This window comes from Diabrotica virgifera, chromosome 1 (assembly GCF_917563875.1).
Source record: "Diabrotica virgifera virgifera chromosome 1, PGI_DIABVI_V3a".
Taxonomy (NCBI): domain Eukaryota; kingdom Metazoa; phylum Arthropoda; class Insecta; order Coleoptera; family Chrysomelidae; genus Diabrotica; species Diabrotica virgifera.
The window spans coordinates 204,917,969-204,935,312 of record NC_065443.1 but is presented as its reverse complement, the minus strand read 5'-3'; the positions used below and the strand labels follow the sequence as shown (position 1 = coordinate 204,935,312).

At 34.5% G+C, this 17,344-nt stretch overlaps 2 protein-coding genes across 2 annotated transcripts in view; both read left to right on the top strand.

The window, feature by feature from the left end:
• The window catches only part of LOC114335261 (AN1-type zinc finger protein 6), a 180,283-nt gene that overhangs the window by 81,852 nt on the left and 81,087 nt on the right, over positions 1–17,344 (top strand). The gene's annotated exons all lie outside the window — the stretch shown is intronic.
• Positions 6,383–7,741, top strand: LOC126892771 (uncharacterized). Its single transcript, XM_050662453.1, has one exon. It carries the CDS (start codon positions 6,383–6,385, stop codon positions 7,739–7,741), a length of 1,359 nt encoding a protein of 452 aa, XP_050518410.1.

Sequence of the window (17,344 nt, the reverse complement as noted above, 5' to 3'; positions counted from 1 at the left end):
AATTGCCTTTAAATAAAACCTATACCAAAAAATCAGCCACTTATTTGTGATTAATTTCCCCAGAGCTTCTTCTTAATTTTCATTAGAGTTAGGGAAAAATAATTTTTCCACCTACCTCTACCGAAAGTATACTTTTCCGGACCTGATTGTAGGGAGCAAAGTTGTACTTTTCCTCCCGAGGGAGGAAAAGTAAAAGTGACGTCATGGTATTTCATTCATGAAATGTAAGTTATTGACGCCTTGTACAATATCTATTTTCTATTACGTAAGTTTCTATACATTTTAACGTTTATTTATAAAACACTCTGTATTTTGCAGAATGGTAAAAAACAGTAAATTGTTATTTTGATTTAACAATGTTTACATTATTAATTTGACTTATATTTGACAGTTGACAGTTATATTGTACGTACTTGTTAGTTTTAGTTCTAATAAATTTTGTTGGTTAGTTACATAAATAAATTAAGTAAAAATGAAAAAATGACTTGTTATTTGAGGAAGGTGGAAAAACCATATGTATAACATGGGAGTAAAGTGCCTTTTCCTCCCTTGAATGATTACTGCCCTCCGCTACGCGTCGGGCAGTAAACTTCATTCTCGGGAGGAAAAGTAGCACTTTCCTCCCTTGTTATACAAATAGCTATTTTTTAAACATCTTTTTTTTAATTTGTCAACTTTGGGGCGCCACCGGTGATAGACATATGCTGTCGGGAAATAAATAGTAGGAAATATAGTCCTCTTCATTTTACTATTAAGTAAATTTTTTGCAAAAGGTACAGGAAGGGCTACGTTTCGCAAAAACCACAAATTACCCACTTTAAAGGCATGAAAAGGGGGGTTTCGGGGCGAAATTGTTTAACAAAAAGTTAGTCTCATAATAAGCACCCCTTGATATACCAGGAAAAAAAATAAAACCAGACTTGTGTCTATTTTGCGAGGTTCAACATTCAACCTCTGTTTCCTACACTATTGGTCAGGTGGCATTCTTCACACAATAGTTTTTTACAATGTTAATAATATGTTCTTGCTCCGATGTGTTTCCCACAAAGAGTTGTAGTTTTTGTTTTTATATTATATAACCCTCCTGAACTTAGGCTTCAAATGTTTTCATTATTTCAGTTGAATGTATTCTTCTATTTGTTTTATCCGTCCTTACTATAAGCATCAAACTTTCATGGCTTTTTTGCTCTTCTGATCGCAGCTTCTTGAAAGATTGTTTTTTTTATTAGTGAGTGTTTTTTGTACACAGACTTGTACAAACGAATAATTATTTTTAAATATACTGTTTCTTCGATGCTATTTATTATCTTCGCTTCTAGTTCACCTCTAAATGAAAAACAGTTCAGAGAAAGCAGTTAAGCGCCCTAGGCAGCTTATAGGTGAGTTCGACTAGAAACCAAAACCAGATTGGCTTAAAGGAATTGTAAAACCACCGACAGTAATTTTGCCCAGATCTACACTTACTCGTTTTTGATACGCAGAGTTTCGTTTCAGTTTCTCTTTATTTTTACAGGTTGTATCGGTAATGGTATTTTACTGCCTTCCTTGCAGTTTTTGGCGCCGTAACCCATTCGCTGCCGATCGAAGAGGACAGAACTTGGCTAGGAGCCAGTTTATTGAACGGTGCCTAACTGAAGTAACCACTAACCGTATCACTCGCTGGCGCGTGAACGGCACCTGACTGAAGTAACCACATCACGCGCAAGGTGCAGAGACTAGGAGGGGCTATAGTTCCTCTCAGAGCCTTCTTTCAGTGCGTTACAGTTTTTCGATTTCTTTCTAACGCACCAAGTTGTGTGTGACGGAAAAGCGGTACGTCCGTGATTATGTATACACATTTATAACATGTATTCTAGTTGTTTATAGATGGCGCTATAATCGGAAAAAAATTATTTATCTATTATCTATATCTATACAATATTTTTTATCTACTCTATGTCATATTATGCATAAGTTTTTAGTTTGTGAAAACTGTCATTATAGATAGCAGTGCGTGAAGGATTAAAAGTGTGCGTGGAGTAACAATGTATTTTAAATGGGATTTACTTTCGCGTTGTCATGGTGACAATCCTTAAATTTCGCGTTGTCATGGTGATCACAATATGAGCAATGAATTACAACAAAAGTTTTGACAGTTTTGTGGTTTGAAAGTAGTTAGAATTTTTAAATGTCAAAGTTCTAAAAATTGTAGAATAGAAATAAATTCTAGTGACGAAGAGTTACAGCTTTTTTTAGTTGTTTATCGTAGATAAAATATTGTATGAAACTGTGCGTGAAGTACTTTTTGCGAACTTACGCGATTTATAGCACTCGCTCCGTTATCGCTCGTGCTCTAAAAATCGCGTGCGTTCGCAAAAAGCATACTTCACGAACTGTTTCATAAATAACTATTATATAAGCTTAATGTCACATACCTTGAAAATTATCCACGCCAGAATACACTCTAAACTGGAGCTGGATATTAGTGACACTCAATATGGGTTCCGCAATGGTATGGGTACTAGAGAGGCATTATTCTCCTTCAACGTGCTGACACAGATATGTTTGGATGTTAACCGTCCCCTTTGCGTCTGTTTTATAGACTACAATAAAGCGTTTGATAAAGTAAAACATGATCGACTCATGGAAATTCTGAAAACTAAAAACCTAGATGAAAGATTTAAGACTAATAACACCTCTATTACAATCAGCGAGCAATAGTAAGAATTGAAAAAGAAACATCTGAAGAAATGGAAATAAAGATAGGAGTCCGGCAAGGCTGCATACTATCATCTCTATTATTTAACGCTTATTCTGAAGAGGTAATGCGAGAAACTCTGGAAGATGAAACAGTCGGCATAAGAGTAAATGGAGTCTTAGTTAACAACATCAGATATGCAGATGATACAGTAATAATAGTTGATAGTTTACAAGACCTGCAAAGATTCATGAGTAAAATAGTAAGGTGTAGTACGGAGCACGGACTCTCTCCCAATATCAAAAAGACGAAGTTTATGAAAATTAGTAAAAACAACCATAATACTAACGAAATCTTGATAGTAGAGGGCCAGCAGATGGAAAGAGTAAAAAAGTACACTTACCTAAATAGGAACACTTATAACAGAAAATAATGACTACACTGCAGAACAGAAATCAAAGTCAGAATCGAAAAAAGCACGTTTTAATTTTATGAAAATGAAAAAGGTCCTATGTAGCAAAGATTTAACATTAGCTCTTAAAGTGCGCCTAACAAAATGTTACGTATACAGTGTACTATACTATGGAGTGGAATCATGGACGTTAAATGTAGAGACAATGAGACGACGTAACGCCTTTGAAATGTGGACCTATACATAGAAGAATTATGAGGGTTTGAAACAAAAAAAAAGACTTCTGTTGGAGTGAAAGTAAAGAGAGGGATATACTCCAACAGAAGTAAGGAAAAGAGAACTAGATAACTAAATAGTTGTGGCTATTACGAAAATAAAAATGAAGAGAGAGTGATATGGCTTCTACGTTGAGGAAGCCGAAGTAGGAAAAGTATTAAGAAAAAGCTGAAGTAATATATAGGGGGAAATAACGATGATGAAGTTGAGGAAAGGGGAATTAAAAGGGATAGAAGTAGAAGTATGAAGAGACAAATGCAAACTGAATAGAATTGGCTAGCAAGAGATGCAAGAGAACAACTTGACACTCAAGGATGGATACGGCTCGTTTGCATGCCTGTCGAAGAACAGTAGCTCTAAGTAGATAGTAATGATGACTAAAAGGTGAAATAATAAAATAAGAATAATGTACTGAAAATGAATGAAGATGAATAATTGCTAAAGACGAACAAACTAAATAAGACTAACAAATCATGGGCGCCAAGAAAATGATCTTCGATCACTCTCCCAGGTATCTTACACTGCTGTCAAATACTAAACATATTAAATATATAAGTAAATGTAAATACAAAGGGAATAAGAATAAATGATGTACAAAATAAATAAAAATTTATTAAAATTAACTACCAGATTTTTAACAAACTCTGAGTTAGACAAAGCATATACTGTGACTCTAAAATGACAAAGTTATCGTTAAATATGATATACAATATAACAACAGTCGTGTTATATGTATGTATTGTGAGCGACAAGGTCTATGCGAAATGTTAAAACCCAACCTGTGATAATCCGGTATTGATACCTATTGTAACACAAACCCCCAGAGAGACATTACAGAGTTGTACTAACCTGTATCCAACATTCAAATAAAATTACCGAAGAAATGTTAAATTTTAAATAATTAGTTTGTTTAAATGATTTTACAAATTGATCTTAACAATGGTTTTTAGCAGTAAACAATCTCGCAATATAGTATTAAAAAAATACTTGAGTTCATCCTTTTTTTTTAATTTAGGACTGGCAAAATAACAGCTATTTGTATAACAAGGAAGCAAAGTGCTACTTTTCCTCCCGAGAATGAAGTTTACTTCATTCAAGAATCCTTCAAGGGAGGAAAAGTACAACTTTGCTCCCTACAATCAGGTCAGGAAATTAATACTTTCGGTAGAGGTATCTAGGTGGAAAAATATTTTTCAGTTACGAAAATAAGTACCGTAATTTCGGGTGACTTTGACTCACTTTCGAAGTTTAAATGTAGATTTCAGTTTTTTGAATTCATAAAAGTATGTTTCTTTATTTATGTGTATTTGAGTCTATAACTACTCTTTTAAAAAAATTACACGACAACACAAAGAAGCGCTTCCTTTATTATAAAAAAAAATAAAATTGTGGTGTGCAAAGTCACCCGCTAGTGTCGGGTGACTTTGTCTCAAGCTACATTTTATATTTATTCTCTGTGATTATTATTATTTGGGCTAAAGTGACCCTACCAGATAAACCAGAAACAAACATTTTGTTAGGTGAAAAAAAATTTATTTAAATTTCAAACAAAGAAAAACTAAAACTAACATGAAACTTTACATATGACCCTAGTTTAACAAAAAACATCATTTCTTAACAAAGAATGAACAATAAAACGATTTACAAGCTTTTTTTTAATCTGGAAAGAAATATCGGTTATCTCCAAGTTCCAATGGCTCAGTGAAATCAACATTAGCCAAGTGGTAGGATTTTTTACGGGGACTTCGGGCCATTGCCATAAACTTCTTTCACCCAGTATCATTACTTGCACCCAACCGTTACTACCTCTTACAAATCCATTGAATTTTCCTGGAAAATGTATCTGCTGTGTAATTTCCATAATTTCTACTACCAGCAACACGTTTGTAATTGGAGGGCATCTAAAAAAATAAGGTTACTTACGTCTTTAATGCTATAAAGTTAATAAACCCTGCAGATGTTACAAGGCTAAAAGCGAATTTAAAATCAGCATTTACTTACTTTAATTTAATATAGAAGCAACCAATGACCAAAATCCAACAATCAACAAACTGGGACAAAGTCACCCGAAAACCGTTAAATTTTGTAGAACCTGGCAAAATAATATCCGACAGTCTTACTGTCTATGTTTAGACTGAAATAAGGATGCAGGGAGGTTAAGAATTCACAGATTTTCAATATGCCACTATGCAATTAATCTTACTCTTGGAAGTATTATTGGTTGCCAACCAATTTTTGCAGTCAAAAAATTTTATGTGGAATGACCAAATTTTAGAAATTCGTTTTTTTTTCGTAACATAACATGTATTAGCATAATTTATTAAAATTTTCAAACAGTTCATATGGTACTGATGGTGCGGTACAATGAAATTTACTTGATAATTTATTGTACAAATGCCCTAGTTACTAAAATATCTTTTTCCCAAAATGAGCCAAAGTCACCCTGGCGGGCCAAAGTCACCCGAAATTACGGTAGACATTTTGTTTTGTGGGTTCGTCAATGAACACTATTTATCGATATACACAAAATAAAGTAAAACTTATTCCAAATCATCGTCATTAAATATTTTTGTAAAATTTTATCAAAAATATGATGTCTTTGTTTATAACATTTAAAAATAATTAAGAGAAATTCCTGCGGTTGACCTGAATACAAATTTACAAACAATTTTATATTTCCGGTAATTGCTAAGTACTTAGTAAGTGCATTTTCGTAGAATCATTAAATGGGGCGGGATCATTGTCACAATATTTAAATAACGGAATTAGTCATTCTTAAGCAGTATATTTTGTGGTTCTTTCAGCCAGAGTTTGTCGAAAAAAGTGTTGTGATATATTTAATACTTAATAGGTATATTTTCGTAGAATAAATAAATGCGGCGGGATCATTGTCACAATTAAATATTTAAATAACGGAATTAGTCATTCTTAAGCAGTATATTTTGTGATTCTTTGAGCCAGAGTTTGTTGAAAAAAGCGCGTTGTGATATACAATTTAGTATTTATCAAAGAACAATATGTGGCGGCCATGGGAAAGTGATATGCATTTACCTGACGAAAATGAACCTACGGATAATTTAGAAGATGAAGATGAAAGTGCGGGGTCAAGTACTCAGCAAAGGAAGAATTTGTGTGTAGCTGAGCAAAATATGGTGTTAGATGTATTTGACGGACTTTCTAAAAAAATGAACAGATATGAAGCTGTTAAGCAAACAGCGATATTAACCAAAATTTCTTGTGCAACAGTGTACCGTTTAATAAAGACAGGTTCGAAAAGTAGAAAAACAAGAAAGGATTTGGGAAGCTCTAAAAAAATTCAACCTCACCTCTTGGAACCTATTAGTGAGACAATATATAATATGTATGCAGCTAAAATTATGCCTAACCTAAACAATATCATGGCAAAATTAAAAGAAAAACATATGGTTCATGATTGTTCCACAAAGACTCTGGGACGATTTTTGACCAAAAATGGTTTTAAATATAAAACTGTCAATAAGAGACAAACCATAATGGAAAGTAGCCGCCTAATAAAATGGAGGAATGAATATATCGAAAAAATTTTACAATACCGCAGTGAGTGTCGAGAAATTTATTATCTGGACGAGACTTGGTTTGATTCCCACGAAACGATAGATAAAGCCTGGACAAACGGTTTAAGCAAATGCCAAATAGATGTACCCCATTCTAAAGGCAAGCGAATTTGCATATTACATTGCGGAGGACAACATGGATGGGTGAACGATGCGTTATTGTTGAGTTCCAAAAGTATTAAAGACAGTTCTCTAGACTACCACCAAGACATCGAAGGGACGCTTTTTGAATCGTGGTTTGAGAATACATTACTCCCAAATTTAAAAGCAAATAGCGTGATTGTTATGGACAATGCATCATATCACTCCAGATGCATTAAAAAAATTCCAACCAAACAGAGTAGAAAGGATGAAATTCAAGAATTTTTAATAGCCGAAGACCTATATTTTGAGGATCATTACACCAAAGATCAACTAATTCAGGTTCTTCATACAAAAGTCGTAACTAAAGAACATATTGTAGATAAATTAGCCACTAACAATGGACATACGGTTTTAAGATTACCTCCATATTACTGTGTGTTGAATCCCATAGAATTGCTATGGGCTCAGTTAAAAAACCATATCCGGAAGAACAACACATCTCCAAAAGATGCCCAAAGTGTTGTCGAACTAATAAAAACGGAGTTCAAAAATATCAGTGCTCAAAACTGGCAAAATGCTATAGAACATGTAAAGAAGATTGAAAAGGATTACATGAAAAATGTCCCAGCCTTGAAGAAAATTATTATTAATTTGGATGAGAGTGATGAAGAGAACGATAATGACGATGAGTTGGAATAACTTTTAAATCCAACTGGAAGATCCCAAATGAATGTGAATTTTCGAAGTGGCTAGTATATCATTTAATTTATGATAGTAAAAAGACCAATGGGTAACTTTTTGTGGCATCACATGTGACATGTAAGTAAATAAGAACCATTTTTTTCATACCTGTAAGTCTAATTTTAACCTGTTTTACTTTAACTTATGATGGTGTCATGTCCCCCAAAAGCTTTTTCCATGTAACAACGACGACTTTCGTTGCACAGTTTTTTACTTTTTTACAAAATATATACCTTTTACAAAAAATTTTGTACTTTTATTGTGAACAAATTTTACTTCTTTTATATAGTGATGTCCTAAAATAACGGATAAATTCATTTTCTACCTAAATTATAAGCGCATACGAAAAATCCTCAAATATACACAAGAATACACTTTCTCAATAAAATCATTTAACTACCTTCTTAACCCCCCAATGGTTAGCTACCCCTTTAAAGAGTTTAAATGAAGGCGTGTGATACGGGGTTTAAGATGGTTTTCAATTCTCTATTCAGAAATGTAATATTTTTATTTCTTACATAAAAAAGTCCTCGACTAAAATAGTTGTCACGATTGACTAGTATATTAGTTATCTGGTTGACAAAAAAGTAACATCGAATCTTTTTAAACATTTAGGTAAATGTCTCAAAAAGTAGCTATTATCCTTATGGGGTTAAGGGGGTATTTGAACGATTTTATTGAGAACGTATATTTTTGTGTGTAAAAATTGACCTGGTTCAGGAGTTTTCATCTACTTTATAATTATGTAGAAATTATATTTATCCGTTACTTTAGGACCTGGCTGTATAATATATTAATATTAAGTGTTCATTGACGAACTTGTTAAAAACCGAAGTACGGTTAATAAAAAAACTTGTAAATCCACCAAAGCAAAATTTTTATTATCGTAACTGAAAAAATATTTTATTTTGACAATCTTAATTTTGGAAAAAGGGTGAAGGTAAATTTTTCTAAATACTATATATAATACGAGGTAGTTTACTTAAAAAATAATCAGTATATCGATCAATTGGAAAAAACATTTAAGTACACAAATTATATAATAACTCGAAATTCAACACTTTTTCCGATAATTTTATTAGAATGTTGGATACAACTCTGTAAATGTCTCTCGGGGGGTCTGTATTACAACAGTTATCAATAGATACTTATTACCGGATTACCATTAAGCCGGGTTTTAACATTTCTCATAGATCGTGTCCCTCACAATACTAAAAGATTATACCTCTTACTTACATATAGGGTACAACTCACATGAGATTTTTGTACAAAATGGTTATAGTACGCTTGCTACGTACAACTAAATTAAAACCCGAAAAATATGAAAAATATATAAATAAATAGGCACAAGCCTGACGAAGAGAAAATACAATGATGAATTAAGCAAAATTAATTAATAAAAGTTATAAAAATGAAGCTAAGATAAATACCGAAACGATGACCTAAATTAACCGAACAAATGGAATAAAGCGAATAAATAATAAAATATTTGGGAAACAAGCAAGTAATATTACACAATAAATATCAAACCAATAATAAAGTATAAAACCCTAATTTTCTAGGCCTGATTACCTGGTGCACACAAGTAACTTACCATAGATACAATAGTTTGGGAACCTAATACATTAATATACAAATATCTGAAAAAGTAATTAATAAACACAGTGCATTAAACCAAGAGTCTGAAATATAAAAACCAATAGTTACTTAAAGCACAAGACAAAATGTTCCCAAAACAAACCCAAACGACTCCTAAAGAGGTTGCGGTTTATCCTCGAAAATGAGCATCAGGATGGTGCGACCCCATGCCTCTTGTAGGCCCAGTTACCAAGACGAAAATTGAGCTGGAACGCTCCCATAGCTTGCTCCCAAATAGACATACTCCCATGATTGACTTGGCTATGGCTGTCTCAGGGCTTCTCAAGATGTTTTAAGGGCTATGACTTTGTATATTTCTTCCAAATGGCTAAAAACATATCCTTCGTTTTATTTCTCATATAAACCGGTGAGCAAAAAGTAAAGAGAAGAAGAAATAAGTAGATGAGAAAAACATTTTTAGAAGAAATATGTAATACAGAAAAAGCAACCATTAAATGGAGCAAAAACTAATCTCAGGTAACCTTGAACTATTTTGGGTGTGAAGATATGAACAAATAATGACATTGAATTTGAAATTTGAATATGATTTATCTGAGGGAATATATTTGTAAAAATATATTGAATTTATAAAAATATTGGATGTTCAATAAATTTAAAACCTACAGACAAATGATAAATATTTCCAATATTAAGTGAGAATTGCATATTTATGTTTGGTTATGTCTAACCAAAAAATATATTAATATATAATTTTCCTTGAATGAATATTCAATAAACATGTAATAATCTACATAAAATCCAAATAATGAGTTCACTAAGAAATTTAACAACGAACCTAATATATCAAATTTTCCATCACAAAAAAAACAGGCTATAGGTATATGAAAAAATAAATATTTTATCGGGTGATTCTTATCCAGATTCCATTTGTGTTTTACACTTCTCTCCTTTCTCCAAAACAACAATTGGTAATAACTACTTTTCACTTTAAAATTAAACTGGAGATGTTAAATATAAATAATTTAGTTGAAATTATCAACCCGCCATTTCGTCGAGACAGCCAACAGCCAAGTGGCGAACGAGATGCGTTTCTCCGCCAAGGTAAACGTCAAATTCTCTCAGAACACGAAATAATTCTCGATAGGTGGCGTGTATAGTACGTTCCATCACCGAGGTATGACGTCACGTAAGTAGTCCTTTACGAGAAAGTTACAGAAATTAATTGGGAGGTCAAGAGAAAATAATTATACAAATAATTAAAGAGCTAAAAATGATATTATAACGGGTGGACCGTTACAGGTTTCCTGGGTAAATAGAGTTACGAACAACGAAGTACTAAGAAGAATAGGTAAAGAGAAGGAAGTTGAACTTACAATTAAAGAAAGAAAACTACAGTATCTCGGACATGTGATGCGGAGCGAGAAGTATGGCATACTGCGACTCATAATGCAAGGAAAGATAGATGGCAGAAGCATCGGAAGAAAACGAATGGCTGAAGAGCCTGCGAGAATGGTTTGGATGCAGCTCAAAACAACTATTTAGAGCTACTGCCTCAAGAATTAAAATAGCTATGATGATTGTCAACCTCCGTAGTGGAGATGACACCTGAAGAAGAAGATTACAATATATGCGGCTATATAAATTACAGAACAGAACGTTTTATAAATATAATACACTATTAATTTGTTTTTATACCAAATTGCGATAAAAGCGTTGTAATGCAATAACCTTTTCATATTTGGCTGATTACGATTTTGACAACTGTCAAGTGTTAACTAAAATGTCATGCAATGATTCGCCACATTCTAAAATCATATATGACGTCAAAATTAATGACTCACTGAAAAAAGGCTCTGAGAAGAACTTTCGACACATTGCTAGGATAATGAGTATACGAAGAGATTGACATTCTCAAACCCAGAGGGCAGAAGAAGAAGACGACAGCCACGTGAAAGATGGGTTGATGATGTGGAAGAAGACCTTGAGATTCTAAGGGTGTGCTCACTACGGAGACCAAAGGATGGTATCCTAGCCTAGAGCATAGTATCCTACTCTTCATATTCGTGAATTCTGGCATTGAAAATAATGTATTTATTTTACCTGGCGATCGAAACTATATTATCGATCGCTATGTAAAATAAATGCATTATTTTGAATGCCAGTGAACAAACCCTTAGGCTCGATGCACATTTGCATCTTTTCAAGCCACGTGTACGCAGCGAGCAAGCTGCGTCCGATCGCTGGCGGTTCGGCAGTAGATGAGTTATAATCAGGCGCTGCACACTCGAGCTGAGCCGCGGTGTGCAAGCCGCTTGCAAGTGACTTGCCAGCCGCGTGGACCGAGAGCACGCTAGTTTCTGCTACGCCGCCACGTGCACGCGGCTAGAAAATAAGTCAGGCGGTTTGGCAGTGAGTACACGTTGACCGCGCGATGGATTTCAACGTAGGTACAGAGCTGTTTATTTCTGTATTGACGTCAAGAAACCTCTCAAATATGTATTGACGGGAAACTTGTCTTGAAAACAAGCAGCTTGCTCGCAGCGTGCACATAACTTGAAAACACGCAAGTGTGCATCGAGCCTAAGGGCTTGTCCATATGCAGGCGGTTTGCCAACGTCGACGTCGCGGTTTACTTGTTTTCTCCCTGTTTTCCTTGGTATTAGGGTGAAACTTCAAAGGCGGCATTAGGGTGAGATCAAGTAAAACAGGTAAACCGCGCAGTCGACGTTGGCAAACCGCCCACATATGGACAAGCCCTAAGCGTTAGAAGATGGAGGGAAGTTGCTAGGAATCGACAGGAGTGGCGACTTCTTTGCGAGATTGTCGATTTGCATTTTGCACTCATATCTAGTGTTATATCGATTTGAAAAAGCAATGGAAATTGGTAAAGATGGCAAAAAATGCTTCATCATCATTCTCTTTGCCTTATCCCTATGCGGGGTCGGCTTCCCTAATTGCATTTCTCCACACAATTCTATCTTGGGTCATATCAATGTCAATTCCCTTTACCAACATGTCCTGCCTTATCGTCTCCCCCCAGGTCTTCTTTGGTCTTCCTCTCCTACTCCTTCCAGGAATCTGCACTTCACCTATTCTTCGTATTGGATGATTAACGTTTCGACGTTGAACATGACCAAACCATCTTAACCTATGCTCTCTCATTTTGGCATCAATTGGTGCCACACGTAGACTTCCCCTAATATACTCATTTCTATTTATCCTTCTTTGTCACTCCACTCATTCATCTAAGCATTCTCATTTCCGCCACATGCATTGGTTGTTCCTTTTTCTTCTTCACTGCCCAACACTCAGTTCCGTACATCATAGCCGGTCTTATGGCTGTTTTATAGAATTTTCCCTTCAGTTTCATTGAAATTTTTCTGTCACACATCACACCACTCGCTTCTTTCCATTTCATCCATCCAGCCCTAATTCTACTGCATGCATCTCCATCTATTTCTCCATTACTCTGTAATACCGATCCCAGGTACTTAAAACTATTGCTTTTTACAATTAGTTCACCATCCAAAGATACTATTTTATTTGTAGTAACTCCATCTTCAAATGAACATTCCAAATACTCTGTTTTTGTCCTACTAAGTTTTAAACCTTTTTCCTCCAGAGCTTGCCTCCACTGTTCCAGTTTTTGTTCAAGTCTCTTTCACTATTTCCTACTAACACGACATCATCAGCATACATTAAGCACCATGGAATGTTACCCTGTAGTTTCGCTGTTATCTGGTCCAAAACTAATGAGAATAAATACGAACTAAGCACCGAGACTTGGTGCAATTCTACTTTCACATGAAATTTATCAGTCTCTCCTACACCTTTCCTAACACTAGTCGTTACTCCCTCATACATATCCCTCACAATCTTTATATATTCACCAGGGACTCCTTTCTTATTGAGTGCCCACCACAGAATCTCTCGAGGAGCTCTATCATATGCTTTCTCAAGATCAATGAATATCATATGAGCGTTTGTTTCTTTACTCCTGTATTTTTCCATCAACTGCCTTATAATGAAAATTGCATCTGTTGTTGATCTGCCCTGCATAAAGCCAAATTGATTCTTGGATATTTCGGTCTCTTCACGTATCCGTCTATCAATTACTCTTTCCCATATTTTCAAGCAGTTTTATAGCCCTGTAGTTTGTACATTGTTGTATATCTCCCTTGTTTTTGTAAACAGGTACCGGTATACTGCTTCCCCATTCGTCTAACATTTGTCCAATTTCCATAATTCTATTAAATAGACCTGCTAGCCAACTTATTCCTGTCTCTCCCAATGCTCTCCATACTTCCCCAGGAATATCATCTGGTCCGACTGCTTTTTCTTTCTTTATTTTTTGAAGCGCTTGAGCCACTTCCTCGTTTGTTATTTTGGTGACCATTGCTGCTACTGTCTCCGTTGACTCTACAGGCTGTCTGTCAAATTCTTCATTTAATAAGCTGTCAAAGTACTTTCTCCATCTCTTTCGTGAACTAGTATTTTATTATTTTCATCTCGGATACATCTAATCTGATTAAAATCTTTTGCTTTCTTTGCTCTCTGTTTGGCTATTTTATATATCTTCGTTTCGCCTGTGGCAAAAAAATGCTTATTCTCTTGATTTCACCGGACTATCTAACTCTCTTTGCGTTATAATATCGACAAAAATATCGGTATCGGATGAAATCATCAAATCGGTCTGTTAAATTATTTCCATTTCAATGACTCGTCGAAATTCAACGAGCGTTTCATGCTATATAAACCATACCAATTATGCATTTCATTTTAAGACTATGAAATGGCACTTTTATCGGACCGAATCATATTCCAACGATTAATAGTTCCGAAAATAGAACCTGATGTTTTGTGCTTGGATATAATCGTTAATAGATTAAGTAAAAAAGAAAGTAGTTTCGGTAATTAGTGTGTGATTATCACAGCGTCTAAATGTAAATATTTGTCGTGACGTCGTAATAGTAATTAGTAGTTAGTATGCCTGGAAACATCTATAAGTATGATTCAGCCCCAAGAATTTTCTATGAATTAGAAAAATTTCCTAAGAATTAGAAAAAGTGGAAAACTATCAAATCGTAGGACAAAAATAATGTAGTATGCTAGTTCTGAAAGTAACTGAAATCAAAAGGCCACTGCTTGCGATAAAAATAATTTCTAATCAACCGATATACATACATAAACGCATTATTCAGTGCGGTGGAATAAGTGTTGCCCCCCCCCCTGTTAACTTGTTTATTTTAACAATATAAGCAAAACGCTCGACAGGTCGATTTTTAAACTAACCATAGTATATTATAGCATCAACGTTTCGAACTTTACGCGATCCCTCTTCAGGTGACAGCCATAACTTTGATTTTTTTAAATAGGAAAGTACATCATGTGCCACCTCATTTAAAAGCTCTTAAAATACTGAGTTCAAAAATGTATAATACTTTAATCCTGTTTGAGAGCGTAGGCGCAAAATTTCGGTCGAATTCTTTCTAAATGCAATCATTTTTTTCGAATCCTGAAAAAACTAATAAATATTTTTGAAAAATTTAAACGCAGAATGAAATATTACAGTATTCTCGATGGTCCAAAGACCCTGAGAACTCCTATAATGTTTATTTTAATAAGTCACAGTGGTGGAAAAAAGAGAAAATTTAGTGTGATTTTTAATTTCAAATATATTATTCAAAAGAAGCTTTTTGTTTATTCTAAGGGACTGTCAGCCCTCGGTAATAATCTAATATTTCATTCTGCGTTTAAATTTTTCACAAATACTTATTAGTTTTCTCAGAATTCGAAAAAAATAAATGCGTTTAAAAAGAGTTCAACCGAAATTTTGGGCCTGCGATCTCCAAAAGGATTAAAGTATTATACATTTTTGAAATCAGCATTTTAAAAGCTGTTAAATGAGGTGTCACATGATGTACTTTACCATTTAAAAAAATCAAAGTTATGTCTGTCACCTGAAGAGGGATCGCGTAAAGTTCGAAACGTTGATGCTATGATATACTATGATTAATTTAAAAATCGACCTGTCCGAGCGTTTTGCTTATATTCTTAAAATAAACAAGTTAACAGGGGGGGGGGGGCAACACTTATGCCACCGCACTGTAGAAGAAGTGAGAAGTCCCAGATGTAAACAAGAAATCTGAAACCTATCGTGGAACCAATTTCTGAGTATATCCTTAACCTCTGCCTTTTACAATTTATAAGGCAAGGAGACGAAAGAGGTTCTACAATATCGCCGGTCCGGAATAAGAATGACGTAACTGCAAATTTTGTGAATTCCTGTTTATTGCGTAATTAACTTCAAAAATACTGTGTACAGATGATACAAAAGCGACAGAACTGTAACTACGTGCTGAGCCACTACAGGGTAGTTGCGTCGTTAATGAAATACGCATCATATTAGACCTTGTTTCAGATGAATAATGACGCAACTAAATAGGCTTGAAAATGGGGGGACTAAATTAAGATAATGAAATTCGGACCAATTGGGATGAAAAGCCATCGCTGTAAGAATAAACGGCATACTAAATATTTAAAAATAGTTTTTTTGGTCAGAAAAATTTTAAGATCAAGAATGACGCAACTGTAGATAGAATTGAAAAGGGGGGATTAAATTAAGATAATGAAATTCGAACCAATAGGAATGAAACTAAAAGCCATCGTTGTAAGAATAAACGCCATACCGATGCTCCGGACGGTTACCCTTTATTTAATCACTATTTTAAATATTTAAAAACTTTTAGATGAAGAATGATGCAACTGTAAAAAGGGGTAAAAATGGGGAGATTAAATTAAGATAATGAAATTCGAACCAATAGGGATAAAAATAAAAGCCATCATTGTAATGATAAACGCTATACCGATGCTCCTGGACCATTACTCCTCATTTAATCCATATTTTAAATATTTAAAAATCGTTTTTTTGCTCTCCTGAGAAATATGACTTTTTGCAGTTACGTCATTCTTAATCCGGACCGTCGATATGTAGCCATATTCCGTCTATTCGTCTAGGAAAAAATTCCAACGAAAGTTGGTTCCGTGTACTCAAAATATGAGTAAAATGAAAAGTGAAAGATAGTTTATGTTTCATTTCGATTCAGAGACGATCCATCATCCCCATACGTACGTTTCGATCTCTCCAGACCTCCTCAGTGGAGCTACATGAACACCTCTGAATCGAAACGAAACCAAACTGTCTGGTTTCAATTTCGTTTCGATTTTCGTGGACAGTTTGGTTTCGTTTCGATTCAGAGGTGTTCATGTAGCTCCACTGAGGAGGTCTGGAGAGATCGAAACGTACGTATGGGGATGATGGATCATCTCTGAATTGAAATGAAACAAAAGCTGTCTTTCATTTTCCATTACAGAAAGTTTCGAGTTCCATATAAACTTCTAACCATTTTTTACCCATAAATAAAATATAATTACCAACGTTGAAACGTGACACTAATCAGACCAATCAAATGGTGAATATAATGGTGTAAGAGCTAGCAACGTTTTCGAGAAATCATTTTAAGACGGCTGATTCTTTCATATATTGTTCCCTATGCTTCCTCGAATACCGCACCGGCCATCTGGCTGCTGATACAGGTTGCGTTCATTACTGCGCAGCACACCTGTACAGGTAAACACAAAATCAGGGTGATTGATTAGTGTGAAAAAACTTCGTAAATCCGCTATAGTAATAGATAGCAATAAAAGTTAATAACAACTAACTTTGCGCTTCTCATTACAAAATTAGTCAGAATGTTACAGGGTGTTCGATAACATAGTGGCAGACCAAACTTTTGTTTTTTTTAAATGGAACACCGCATATTTTATTTTATATTCGAAATTTCCTTAACTTCCCCATCACAAAAATATAAAGGTTTATTATGTTATACAGGGTATTTACAAAGTTATAACCTATGTTCTATGAAAATCCTAATAAGTTCAGCTCCCTGTATAAATAAAAAT

Excerpts from the sequence above, each read along its gene's own strand:
- LOC126892771 (XM_050662453.1), top strand. The coding sequence starts at position 6,383 with ATGTGGCGGCCATGGGAAAGTGATATGCATTTACCTGACGAAAATGAA.